This window comes from Coregonus lavaretus (genome assembly GCF_964263955.1).
Source record: "Coregonus lavaretus genome assembly, chromosome: 25".
Taxonomy (NCBI): domain Eukaryota; kingdom Metazoa; phylum Chordata; class Actinopteri; order Salmoniformes; family Salmonidae; genus Coregonus; species Coregonus lavaretus.
Genome location: NC_140012.1, coordinates 36179078 through 36192157, shown reverse-complemented (window position 1 = coordinate 36192157; position 13080 = coordinate 36179078). Strand labels below are relative to the sequence as shown.

The window sequence follows — 13080 nt, the reverse complement described above, 5'->3', positions numbered from 1 at the left end:
CCCGGTGAAACATAAGATATTACAGTTTTTAATGTCCTGTTGGTAGGATAGTCTCGAATGGAGCCATCCAGTTTATTTTCCAGTGATTGCACGTTGGCCAATAGAACGGAAGGTAGAGGCAGGTTACCCACTCGCCGACAAATTCTCACAAGGCACCCTGATCTCCGCCCCCTGTACCTCCATCTTTTCTTCACGCGAATGACGGAGATTTGGGCCTGGTCTCAGAGAAACAGTATATATTTTGCGTCGAACCCATTAAAGAAAAAATCTTCGTCCAGTTCGAGGTGAGTAATCGCTGTTCTGATATCCAGAAGCTCTTTTCGGTCATAAGAGACAATAGCAGCAACATTATGCACAAAGTAAGTTACAAACAATGCGAAAAAACACACAAAACAGCAAAGCTGGTTAGGAGCCCGTAAAACGGCAGCCATCCCCTCCGGCGCCATTCTCTTGATCGGACAGTTCTAATCGCGCTTGCCTCTTTGCGAACGAGTGGAATCATGAACAGTGGTTTGTTTGTTATGTTCGCCTGCATCACCTGGATTTCCCTCCCGGATTTGCCTTTTTAGCAGCACATTCACCACTCTCTCAAACGGCTAACTACGCGCTCTCGCAGCACAGGCTGAGCGCCTGAGACGTGAAACGAACTACCCCATCTCACAGTCGGCTCAATAGGCAGTTAGTCTAAAGATGCTGCTGATAGTGTGTTGGCGAGATGCCGGACAAAAGGCAATTGTAAAACCGCCCTGCGACTCCTGCCGTGTCTTCAGACATTCCCAAAGAAACAAAAAACAACTCTCGGAGAATGAGTGCACAACTGGTAAATAGTCGCTTATACTGTAGATACAGTGGGGGAAAAAAGTATTTAGTCAGCCACCAATTGTGCAAGTTCTCCCACTTAAAAAGATGAGATAGGCCTGTAATTTTCATCATAGGTACACGTCAACTATGACAGACAAAATGAGAAAAAAAAATCCAGAAAATCACATTGTAGGATTTTTAATGATTTTATTTGCAAATTGTGGTGGAAAATAAGTATTTGGTCAATAACAAAAGTTTCTCAATACTTTGTTATATACCCTTTGTTGGCAATGACACAGGTCAAACGTTTTCTGTAAGTCTTCACAAGGTTTTCACACACTGTTGCTGGTATTTTGGCCAATTCCTCCATGCAGATCTCCTCTAGAGCAGTGATGTTTTGGGGATGTCGCTGGGCAACACGGACTTTCAACTCCCTCCAAAGATTTTCTATGGGGTTGAGATCTGGAGACTGGCTAGGCCACTCCAGGACCTTGAAATGCTTCTTACGAAGCCACTCCTTCGTTGCCCGGGTGGTGTGTTTGGGATCATTGTCATGCTGAAAGACCCAGCCACTTTTCATCTTCAATGCCCTTGCTGATGGAAGGAGGTTTTCACTCAAAATCTCACGATACATGGCCCCATTCATTCTTTCCTTTACACGGATCAGTCGTCCTGGTCCCTTTGCAGAAAAACAGCCCCAAAGCATGATGTTTCCACCCCCATGCTTCACTTACAATTTCCGGCAGGCGAGGTGAGTAGTCATGCTGTACTTCGCTCCGCAGGTAATATGACACATTACATTACAATGGAACGATTTGATTAGTGTAATGTTGGCTAGCTACATAGTTGTATTTGTATCAAAGATAGAGGTGTAGTATAGAGTAACTATCGAGGTTATCTAGCCAGCTACATTCGTTCGCAGCGACGCCGTTTTTCAAACAAAGTCAACACCGCAGCCATTGCTAGCTAGCTAGCCAACACTACCAGCTACCAGCTAGCAGCTAGCAGTACTGTAGCAACTAAATACAATATCCTTTTAGCCAGCTACATTCGTTCGCAGCGACGCCGTTTTTCAAACAAAGTCATCACCGCAGCCATTGCTAGCTAGCCAACGCTACCAGCTGGCAGTACTATAGCAACTAAATACAATATAATTTTAGCCAGCTACATTCTTTCGCAGCGACGCCGTTTTTCAAACAAAGTCAACACAGCAGCCATTGCTAGCTAGCCAACACTACCAGCTAGCAGTACTATAGCAGCTAAATACATTATCTTTGTGCTAGCTAGCCAACGTTTAATTATTGCTGCGTTATGAAAGGAACTAGACACGGACACGAATTATCTGTTTAGCGTGTTAACACACTATTGGTAGTTTGTTGTAACCAAGTATTGGTGCTAAACCGTGTGTTATTGGATGCTAGCATGCTAGTTAGCTATGGCGTCATAGTTAGCTAGCTGAATAAAGTAAGTTGAGTCTATTCCTTGAAACATTGAACCGCTGTAGTTTACAACAATTCTAATTTCTAAAGTGGAAGTTGGGAGAGTTTTATTCGGGTGTTTCAGTGAAACAATTATAGTTTCTGAGGTGGAAGTTGGGAGTTATATTTGGGAGTTGTGGTAAGGGAGGCCCCGCTCTCTCCTTTCCCAGATGTTTAGTTCATTTCATTCCGATCTCCTCTGCATTATTGTAGCCATTTGCTACAGCCTGTCAACTATGCCTCTGCCTATCCCTGTTCTCTCCTCTCCGCACAGGCTACACAAACGCCTCACACCGCGTGGCTGCTGCCTCTCTAACCTGGTGGTCCCTGCACGCACCACACACCTGGAGTTCCAGGTCTCAGGCAGCCTCTGGAACTGCCGTTCTGCTGCCAACAAGGCTGACTTCATCCCAGCCTATGCTTCCCTCCAGTCCCTCGACTTCCTGGCGCTGACGGAAACATGGATTACCACTGAAAACACTGCTACTCCTACTGCTCTCTCCTCGTCTGACCATGTGTTCTCGCATACCCCGAGATCATCTGGTCAGAGGGGTGGTGGCACAGGAATCCTCATCTCTCCCAAGTGGACATTCTCAATTTTTCCCCTAACCCATCTGTCTATCTCCTCATTTGAATTCCATGCTGTCACAGTCACTAGCCCATTTAAGCTTAATATCCTTGTCATCTATCGCCCTCCAGGTTCCCTTGGAGAGTTCATCAATGAGCTTGACGCCTTGATAAGTTCCTTTCCTGAGGATGGCTCACCCCTCACAGTTTTGGGGGATTTCAACCTCCCTACGTCTACATTTGACTCATTTCTCTCTGCCTCCTTCTTTGCACTCCTCTCCTCTTTTGACCTCACCCTCTCACCGTCCCCCCCTACTCACAAGGCAGGCAATACGCTTGACCTCATCTTTACTAGATGCTGCTCTTCTACTAATCTCACTGCAACTCCCCTCCATGTCTCCGACCACTACTATGTATCCTTTTCTCTCTCGCTCTCCTCCAACACTACTCACACTGCCCCTACACAGATGGTAATGCGCCGCCGCAACCTTCGCTCTCTCTCTCCCACTACTCTCTCCTCTTCCATCCTATCATCTCTTCCCTCTGCTCAATCCTTCTCCCTCCAATCTCCTGATTCTGCCTCCTCAACCCTCCTCTCCTCCCTTTCTGCATCCTTTGACTCTCTGTGTCCCCTATCCTCCCGGCCGGCTCGGTCCTCCCCTCCAGCTCCGTGGCTTGATGACTCATTGCGAGCTCACAGAACAGAGCTCCGGGCAGCTGAGCGGAAATGGAGGAAAACTAGACTCCCTGCATCTGCCTCTAACCCTAGGAAGCTCTTTGCCACATTCTCCTCCCTGCTGAATCCTCCTCCCCCCCCCCCTCCTCCCTCTCTGTGGATGACTTCGTCAACCACTTTGAAAAGAAGGTTGACGACATCCGATCCTCGTTTGTTAAGTCTAATGACACTGCTGGTCCTGCTCACACTGCCCTACCCTATGCTTTGACTTCTTTCTCCCCTCTCTCTCCAGATAAAATCTCGCGACTTGTGACTGCAGGCCGCCCAACAAGCTCGGTCCTCCCCTCCAGCTCCGTGGCTTGATGACTCATTGCGAGCTCACAGAACAGAGCTCCGGGCAGCTGAGCGGAAATGGAAGAAAACTAGACTCCCTGCGGACCTGGCATCTTTTCACTCCCTCCTCTCTACATTTTCTTCATCTGTTTCTGCTGCTAAGGCCACTTTCTACCACTCTAAATTCCAAGCATCTGCCTCTAACCCTAGGAAGCTCTTTGCCACATTCTCCTCCCTGCTGAATCCTCCTCCCCCCCCCCCCCCCCCCCCCCTCCCTCTCTGTGGATGACTTCGTCAACCACTTTGAAAAGAAGGTTGACGACATCCGATCCTCGTTTGTTAAGTCTAATGACACTGCTGGTCCTGCTCACACTGCCCTACCCTATGCTTTGACTTCTTTCTCCCCTCTCTCTCCAGATAAAATCTCGCGACTTGTGACTGCAGGCCGCCCAACAACCTGCCCGCTTGACCCCATCCCCTCCTCTCTTCTCCAGACCATCTCCGGTGACCTTCTCCCCTACCTCACCTCGCTGATCAACTCATCCTTGACCGCTGGCTATGTCCCTTCCGTCTTCAAGAGAGCGAGAGTTGCACCCCTTCTCAAAAAACCAACACTCGATCCCACTGATGTCAACAACTACAGACCAGTATCCCTTCTTTCTTTTCTTTCCAAAACTATTGAGCGTGCCGTCTTTAGCCAACTCTCTTGCTATCTCTCTCAGAATGACCTTCTTGATCCAAACCAGTCAGGTTTCAGGACTGGTCATTCAACTGAGACTGCTCTTCTCTGTGTCACGGAGGCTCTCCGCACTGCTAAAGCTAACTCTCTCTCCTCTGCTCTTGTCCTTCTAGACCTGTCTGCTGCCTTTGATACTGTGAACCATCAGATCCTCCTCTCCACCCTCTCCGAGCTGGGCATCTCCGGCGCGGCTCACTCTTGGATTGCGTCCTACCTGACCGGTCGCTCCTACAAAGTGGCGTGGCGAGAAGCTGTCTCCGCACCACGTGCTCTCACCACTGGTGTCCCCCATGGCTCAGTTCTAGGCCCTCTCCTATTCTCGCTATACACCAAGTCACTTGGCTCTGTCATATCCTCACATCGCCTCTCCTATCATTGCTACGCTGACGATACACAACTAATCTTCTCCTTTCCCCCTTCTGATAACCAGGTGGCGAATCGCATCTCTGCATGTCTGGCAGACATATCAGTATGGATGACGGATCACCACCTCAAGCTGAACCTTGGCAAGACGGAGCTGCTCTTCCTCCCGGGGAAGGACTGCCCGTTCCATGATCTCGCCATCACGGTTGACAACTCCGTTGTGTCCTCCTCCCAGAGTGCGAAGAGCCTTGGCGTGACCCTGGACAACACCCTGTCGTTCTCCGCTAACATCAAGGCGGTGACCCGATCCTGCAGGTTCATGCTCTACAACATTCGGAGAGTACGACCCTGCCTTACACAGGAAGCGGCACAGGTCCTAATCCAGGCACTTGTCATCTCCCGTCTGGATTACTGCAACTCGCTGTTGGCTGGGCTCCCTGCCTGTGCCATTAAACCCCTACAACTCATCCAGAATGCCGCAGCCCGTCTGGTGTTCAACCTTCCCAAGTTCTCTCACGTCACCCCGCTCCTCCGCACACTCCACTGGCTTCCAGTTGAAGCTCGCATCTGTTACAAGTCCATGGTGCTTGCCTATGGAGCTGTGAGGGGAACGGCACCTCCGTACCTTCAGGCTCTGATCAGTCCCTACACCCAAACGAGGGCATTGCGTTCATCCACCTCTGGCCTGCTGGCTCCCCTTCCTCTGCGGAAGCATAGTTCCCGCTCAGCCCAGTCAAAACTGTCCGCTGCTCTGGCACCCCAATGGTGGAACAAGCTCCCTCACGACGCCAGGACAGCGGAGTCACTCACCACCTTCCGGAGACATTTGAAACCCCACCTCTTTAAGGAATACCTGGGATAGGATAAAGTAATCCTCCTACCCCCCCCCCCCCCCCCCCCCCCAAAAAAAAAAAAAAAAAAAAAAAACCTTTGTAAAGTGGTTATCCCACTGGCTATAGGGTGAATGCACCAATTTGTAAGTCGCTCTGGATAAGAGTGTCTGCTAAATGACGTAAATGTAAATGTAAATGTGTTCTTTGGATGCAACTCAGCATTCTTTGTCCTCCGAACACGACGAGTTGAGTTTTTACCAAAAAGTTCTATTTTGGTTTCATCTGACCATATGACATTCTCCCAATCCTCTTCTGGATCATCCAAATGCACTATAGCAAACTTCAGACGGGCCTGGACATGTACTGGCTTAAGCAGGGGGACACGTCTGGCACTGCAGGATTTGAGTCCCTGGCGGCGTAGTGTTACTGATGGTAGGCTTTGTTACTTTGGTCCCAGCTCTCTGCAGGTCATTCACTAGGTCCCCCCGTGTGGTTCTGGGATTTTCGCTCACCGTTCTTGTGATCATTTTGACCCCACGGGGTGAGATCTTGCGTGGAGCCCCAGATCGAGGGAGATTATCAGTGGTCTTGTATGTCTTCCATTTCCTAATAATTACTCCCACAGTTGATTTCTTCAAACCAAGCTGCTTACCTATTGCAGATTCAGTCTTCCCAGCCTGGTGCAGGTCTACAATTTTGTTTCTGGTGTCCTTTGACAGCTCTTTGGTCTTGGCCATAGTGGAGTTTGGAGTGTGACTGTTTGAGGTTGTGGACAGGTGTCTTTTATACTGATAACAAGTTCAAACAGGTGCCATTAATACAGGTAACGAGTGGAGGACAGAGGAGCCTCTTAAAGAATAAGTTACAGGTCTGTGAGAGCCAGAAATCTTGCTTGTTTGTAGGTGACCAAATACTTATTTTCCACCATAATTTGCAAATAAATTCATTAAAAATCCTACGATTTTTTCATTTTGTCTGTCATAGTTGACGTGTACCTATGATGAAAATTACAGGCCTCTCTCATCTTTTTAATTGGGAGAACTTGCACAATTGGTGGCTGACTAAATACTTTTTTTCCCCACTGTATGTCAGTCAGGTGGCTAGCTGCCGGCAGAGACTTCTATTGCATAACGTTGAAGGGCTGTGGCTTGTAGTACTTAGCCAGCTAGAAGGATGAAGTAAGTTTTTGCTGTTCCCCAAATAGCATTTTAAAGTGTTTTGTATTGTATAGAAATGCAGTAAATGAGCTGCATTTCTATATAAAAATTCCTCGTGGGGAAACTCCTAAATGTTAGCCGTAGATACACATATGATCACTGAGACAGCTAGAGTATATAGAAATGGAAGGAGAGAGAGAAAGAGAGAAAGGGAGTGAGAGAAGGAGAGAAAGAGAGAGATAGAGAGAGAGAGAGAGAGAGAGAGAGAGAGAGAGAGAGAGAGAGAGAGAGAGAGAGAGAGAGAGAGAGAGAGAGAGAGAGAGAGAGAGAGAGAGAGAGAGAGAGAGAGAGAGAGAGAGAGAGAGAGTGAGGAGAAAGGAGAGAGAGAGTGAGGAGAAAGGAGAGAGAGAGAGAGAGAGAGAGAGAGAGAGAGAGAGAGAGAGAGAGAGAGAGAGAGAGAGAGAGAGAGAGAGAGAGAGAGAGGGAGGAGAAAGGAGAGAGTGCGTATGTATGTGTGAGTGTCTGTCAGGCCCCTGCTATGTACTGACCTGGCATGTAGCCCGTCTGTCCCGTAGGGCTGCAGCAGGTACTGATGGACAGTCATGTTACGTAAGGTTCCCGCCAGCTTGATTTTCTTCCTCGACCGATGCAGGTTGATGATATAGATCGTTATGGATCCTCTCACGTAGTTATGACTGGAAGGAATAGAAGATAAGAGAAGCATTATAAATTTAAAAGCCAGTAAAGGTAAACACAAATATTGGTTTTCATGGTCTTCTTCTTCTTCTTCTAATCTCATGAATATTTATATATTTATATTTATATATTTCTTAATTCCATTATTTTACTTTTAGATTTGAGTGTATTGTTGTGAATTGTTAGATACTACTGCACAGTTGGAGCTAGGAACACATGCATTTTGCTACACCTGCAATAACATCTGCTAAACATGTTTATGTGACCAATAGAATTTGATTTTATTTGATATGAATCAGTCCCAAAACACTAAGCATCAACCCCCCCGTCCCCCCCCCCCGTCCCCCCACTGCAGAGACAGAGAGAAAGAGCGAGAGAACGTTCTTTGACTAGACTACCTTTGGTTGCTCTCTCACTCCCTTCTTCTCACTATCTCTATCTTGATCTGTAAGGTCTTTTATAGTATCGTCCTCTGCCAAGCACAATAGAACCTTAAATAACCAAACAGGAGAATAGACACTTTAAAGACAGAGAAAAGCCTTACAGTTTTTGCCCATTGCTTACACACTAAAACCGAATGCTTAGACCAAAGCCTCAATACCTAAACTTCTTGTAGCATACCTTAAACACAGTGTAACCATAGCTTAAACACAATGTCAACTTTGCACTTTGTTTGTAATTCTGTAACACACTTATTGCGAAACACTACACACGTTTTCTTACATTAGACACTTTGTTCAAAAACGAAATCACCTGTTATCATTGGGAAAACACTCTGTTCAAAATGCAAAACACATCTGGCAATTGTATGCACTTACATACACACCTGAAAACACTTGCACAGAAAACAGAACACCAATCAGTTTGAGCCTTAGCACTACAAATAGGCCTCAGGTAAGCCATTTTTAGAACTTTGCAAGCATGGAGGCAATGAGAGTCAGAGTAAGAGGAGGACAAAGAGAGAGAGGAGTCAGATGTGGAAGAGGACATGGAAGAGGACGAGGACCAGTGCGGAGACGTATATCAGATGACATCAGGGCTACTCTGGTGGACCATGTGATAAATCTTGGCCTGTCCATGAGGGAGGCTGGGCAAAGAGTCCACCCTAACCTCAGTCGCTACACAGTAGCATCGATAATAAGGACATTCCGACTGGAGAACAGGTATATCTTCAAGTTTCTACTCCAGACTGTACCTACTGTATGTGTCACATGATTCTGTATCATATTACAGTATTACTGTACTAACTATACTATACAAAAATGGGTAGTGCTGTGAAGTACTGTATATGTAAAGGAATACCATTGTGATGTTGCAGTACTGTGTACAGTTTGAAAGTACAGTATGCCTGTAGCTTGTAGTTTTTGTCTATACTCACCCAACCCAGCCCCTACTTGTGTGAAAATATAGACATTGTAGTTACTGTATGTGTTTTCAGTAACACTATTCAATATTGTCTGTTACAGACAGTTCTGGAGTTTGATGCTGCCGAACTGCCACATGAGTTCATCTACGTGGAAGAGGCAGGCTTCAATCTGGCCAAAACCAGGCGTCGGGGCCGTAACGTAGTTGGACAAAGGGCTGTTGTAAATGTCCCTGGGCAGCGTGGGGGAAATATCACCTTGTGTGCTGCAATTAGTGTCCAAGGAGTCCTGCATCATCATGCCACTCTAGGTCCCTACAATACAGGACAGATCATTGCATTTCTAGATGCACTACATGCAGTTGTGCAGGACAGACCACAGCAGCCCAGGTTTGTTGTCATCTGGGATAATGTTAGTTTCCAACGGGCTGCTGTGGTCCGAGATTGGTTCAACAACCATAATAATTTCACAGTTTTATACCTTCCCCCTTACAGCCCCTTTCTAAATGCAATCGAGGAATTCTTTTCAGCGTGGCGGTGGAAAGTATATGATTGGCAACCACATGCCCGCATGACTCTTCTGCAAGCAATGGAAGAGGCATGTGGAGACATTGAGGTGGGATCAATCCAAGGGTGGATTCGGCACACAAGGCGATATTTTCCCCGATGCCTAGCCCGCGAGGACATCGCTTGTGATGTTGACGAGGTCTTGTGGCCAGATCCGAACAGAAGGCGTGATCCATAAGCCCCCCCGCCCCCCACCACACACGCGCACACGCACACACACACGCACACACACACACACACAAAACAAGTATATGTTTTTTCCCCCAATAGCAATTTATCCAGTAATTGATTTGTTTTTTTACTTTTGTTTTGTTGCTAAATTTGATGTTAAGAATTTCTGTAAGAATGTTTGTTTTTTTGTAAAAAAACGTTTTTGTAAATACTGTTTGATTAGTGCAGAAATTCTACTTTTGAGTTTTACAGAAGACAATGACAATAAAATGACAATAAAAATAGAAACACAAAGACTGCAGTGTTTTATATAAAGCCCATCAGTGTGTTGCTGGTGATATGAAAGAGTAATTCAAATGTTGTTTGTGTGTATGGTTGTGTTGCAAGAATTTCATTTTTAGAAAGGAGTGTTAAGTTTTGATTGCAGTGTTTCATTTTGGCAAATATGTGAGTTGTTAATCTCCAAGTGCTATGTCTGATTGGCTTGTGTGTTGAGTTTTGACATAATGAGCCAAATTCTGCAAAAAGTGTGTAAGCAATAGGCAAAAACTGTAATAACAGGATCAAAACACTCTCGTGAAAGAATAACAATGGTAAAATGGTAAATCAACGTGTTCGAAGCATTCCATAAACCCACTGTAATCTATTATTTATCTTTATAAGAATCCTAAACCTATTATTTATTTTTAGTATATAAATCCATATAAAACGGTATTTTATGTTATTCTTCCATTGCCCTCTTGGCCCCTTTTCTAGATATTTACAGTACATTTCATAACACTGTGGTATATGATGAGATTGAAGGGATCTAATATGTTTTGATATGCTCAAGACCTAAGACCTGTAGTCCCTACTCACATCACATTAGGGATCAATTGGAGGGTGTGAAAGTGTGTGACTGACCTCCTAGAATTACACAGACAACACTGCGTGTGTTGTGAGTGCTGGGGAGAGGATTTAGGGGATTTTTGCCAAAGGTAAATATCTACCAGAGAAAGATAAGAAAAACATGATAAAATGTAATAAGCTGTCTAATGTGAAGGCTGGATCAACACAACTGGAGTGGTCCCATATGTTTCAGGGTGTGTGTGTGTGTGTGTGTGTTTGTGTGTGTGTGTGTGTGTGTGTGTGTGTGTGTGTGTGTATGTGTGTGTGTGTGTGTGTGTGTGTGTGTGTGTGTGTGTGTGTGTGTGTGTGTGTGTGTGTGTGTGTGTGTGTGTGTGTGTGTGTGTGCGTGTGTGCGTGCGTATGTGTGTGTGTGTGTGTGTGTGTGTGTGTGTGTGTGTGTGTGTGTGTGTGTGTGTGTGTGTGTGTGTGTGTGTGTGTGTGTGTGTGGTGTGTGGGTGTACCATATGTTTCAGAGGACCACATTGTTAAGGGTCAGGGTTGGGCTTTGTCAGACAGGCCGACTGGCAATCCTTCTCTGATTAGCAATCTCTCCATCATCTCTCTCGCTCTCCATCTCCCACGGCTTCGGGTTTTTGTTCACTCTCTGTTTCTACACCTCATCGTACAACAAGGAAACGCTGAGCAGAACCACAGAGAGCCGATTCAAGTGACTTGAAAAATGCTAACATAGACACATAGACAGAGAACAGATTAGAATCAGGGTTGGTCAATTCTGTATACAGAAACCAAAGTCTGTCTGTATGTCTGTCTTTGTGTCAGACAGTGTAATCGGTCAGCCCAGGAGTATTTATTCTGCTCAACTATTGAAGCCTTATGCCAAACATCGCTCAGGGCTGGGATGTATCAGACAGAGAGAGAGATGGAGGGATAGATACCGATAGATTAGACGGAGAGATGGAGAGAGGGATAGAGACAGTCCAGGATTTCAAAACGATGAGGTTCTGAGGTATTAGAAGCAGGAATGTAAACAACCCTTCACGTTGTTTGATGCTGGAACATTGGTTCAGAGTGAAACAGACCATGCTAACCACTAAATGTCTGGAAAGCTAGAAACTGATAACTAGCTAACTGGCTAGTAGAATGCAATACCCTTGACAGCAAAATAGTACTGAAACCGTTAACTGGCTAACTGGCTAGAAGAATACAATACCCTTGATACCAAAAGAGTACTGAAACTGCTAACTGGCTAACTGGCTAGAAGAATACAATACTCTTGATAGCAAAAGAGTACTGAAACCGCTAACGGGCTAACTGGCTAACTGGCTAGAAGAATACAATACTCTTGATAGCAAAAGAGTACTGAAACCGCTAACGGGCTAACTGGCTAACTGGCTAGAAGAATACAATACCCTTGATGGCAAAATAGTACTTAAACCGCTAAATGGCTAACTGGCTAGAAGAATACAATACCCTTGATGGCAAAAGAGTACTGAAACCGCTAACTGGTGAAAAGAGGATGAATGTTGAGATCCAGATATAAGTTCTGTGCCAGGGGTTACGGGCTCCCATCATAAGAGGCGATAGTCACCGTCCTATCCTTCCAGGTGCCAGATGGAAAGCATTGGATGACAACTATTTCAGATCTCTGCAGATCTGTCAACAGGCCACACCATGGGTTACAGATCAGATGTGAGGTGTGTTTGTATCTGTATCAGTAGATACCGAGTCCCTTGAGTGTATCATTACGCTACTGCTCTCTACACCACACCTGCAACTGAGATGGAATAGCCCAGAGACACATCCAATGGCTTTGACCTGGGGATAGAGATCAAATAAAATGTTCACCAGCAAAGACGGAAGACTGATAAACGCTTATATGTGTTTATTGTATATTCAATAAAAATATAGAACATAGTTATTACATTTAGATAATGTAGTGTGTGGAGCCAAGTGAACAGATGTAACTGAGCCGTGTGTGTATAGGTAGGACGGAGGGCAGTAAGTCTAGCCTGGTGCTGAAAGCTCTGCTGCTGACCTGTTACACTACATATGGCTGGGTTAAATGATAACCTTGAACAGGGGGAACAGGGGGACGGTGCTGCTCTTTATCTATTCTGGGACAGACGTCCCTATTGTACCTCCATCTCCCCTCACACTCCCCCAAAACCCCCTCCAACCAATCCGAGCTGGGATAAAGGACTGTCGCCGCCTCTTCGACGAAGAGAAGAGTCCCTCACACACCTGATAAGTGATACCTGTTAAGTTTTATGGCCTGGCCTCTCTGAAAGACGGAGATGTCTGGATGACAGTTATTTATGAGCTGAATAGGCAGAATCGTGGCAGACTGGGTAATTAATGTGATTTATCATGGCTAGAGTGGCTTGTTAATGGGCTATAGTACAGGAGAGACTAGACACCGTGACTAGACACCGTGCCTCAGGTGTCTGTGAAGCTATTGAGAATGTAACACAAAGGTAAGGAAAATGG

At 45.8% G+C, this 13080-nt stretch overlaps 1 protein-coding gene across 1 annotated transcript in view; it reads right to left on the bottom strand.

Annotated features, from left to right (window-relative positions):
* Positions 1 to 13080, bottom strand: part of LOC311100980 (inactive heparanase-2-like) — a gene marked incomplete at both ends in the record, with an annotated part of 123360 nt that overhangs the window by 6891 nt on the left and 103389 nt on the right. The window contains one exon of the mRNA XM_084141985.1: positions 7496 to 7642. Within this exon, the coding sequence (XP_083998111.1) occupies positions 7496 to 7642 (147 nt within the window). The remainder of the gene's footprint in view (positions 1 to 7495; positions 7643 to 13080) is intronic.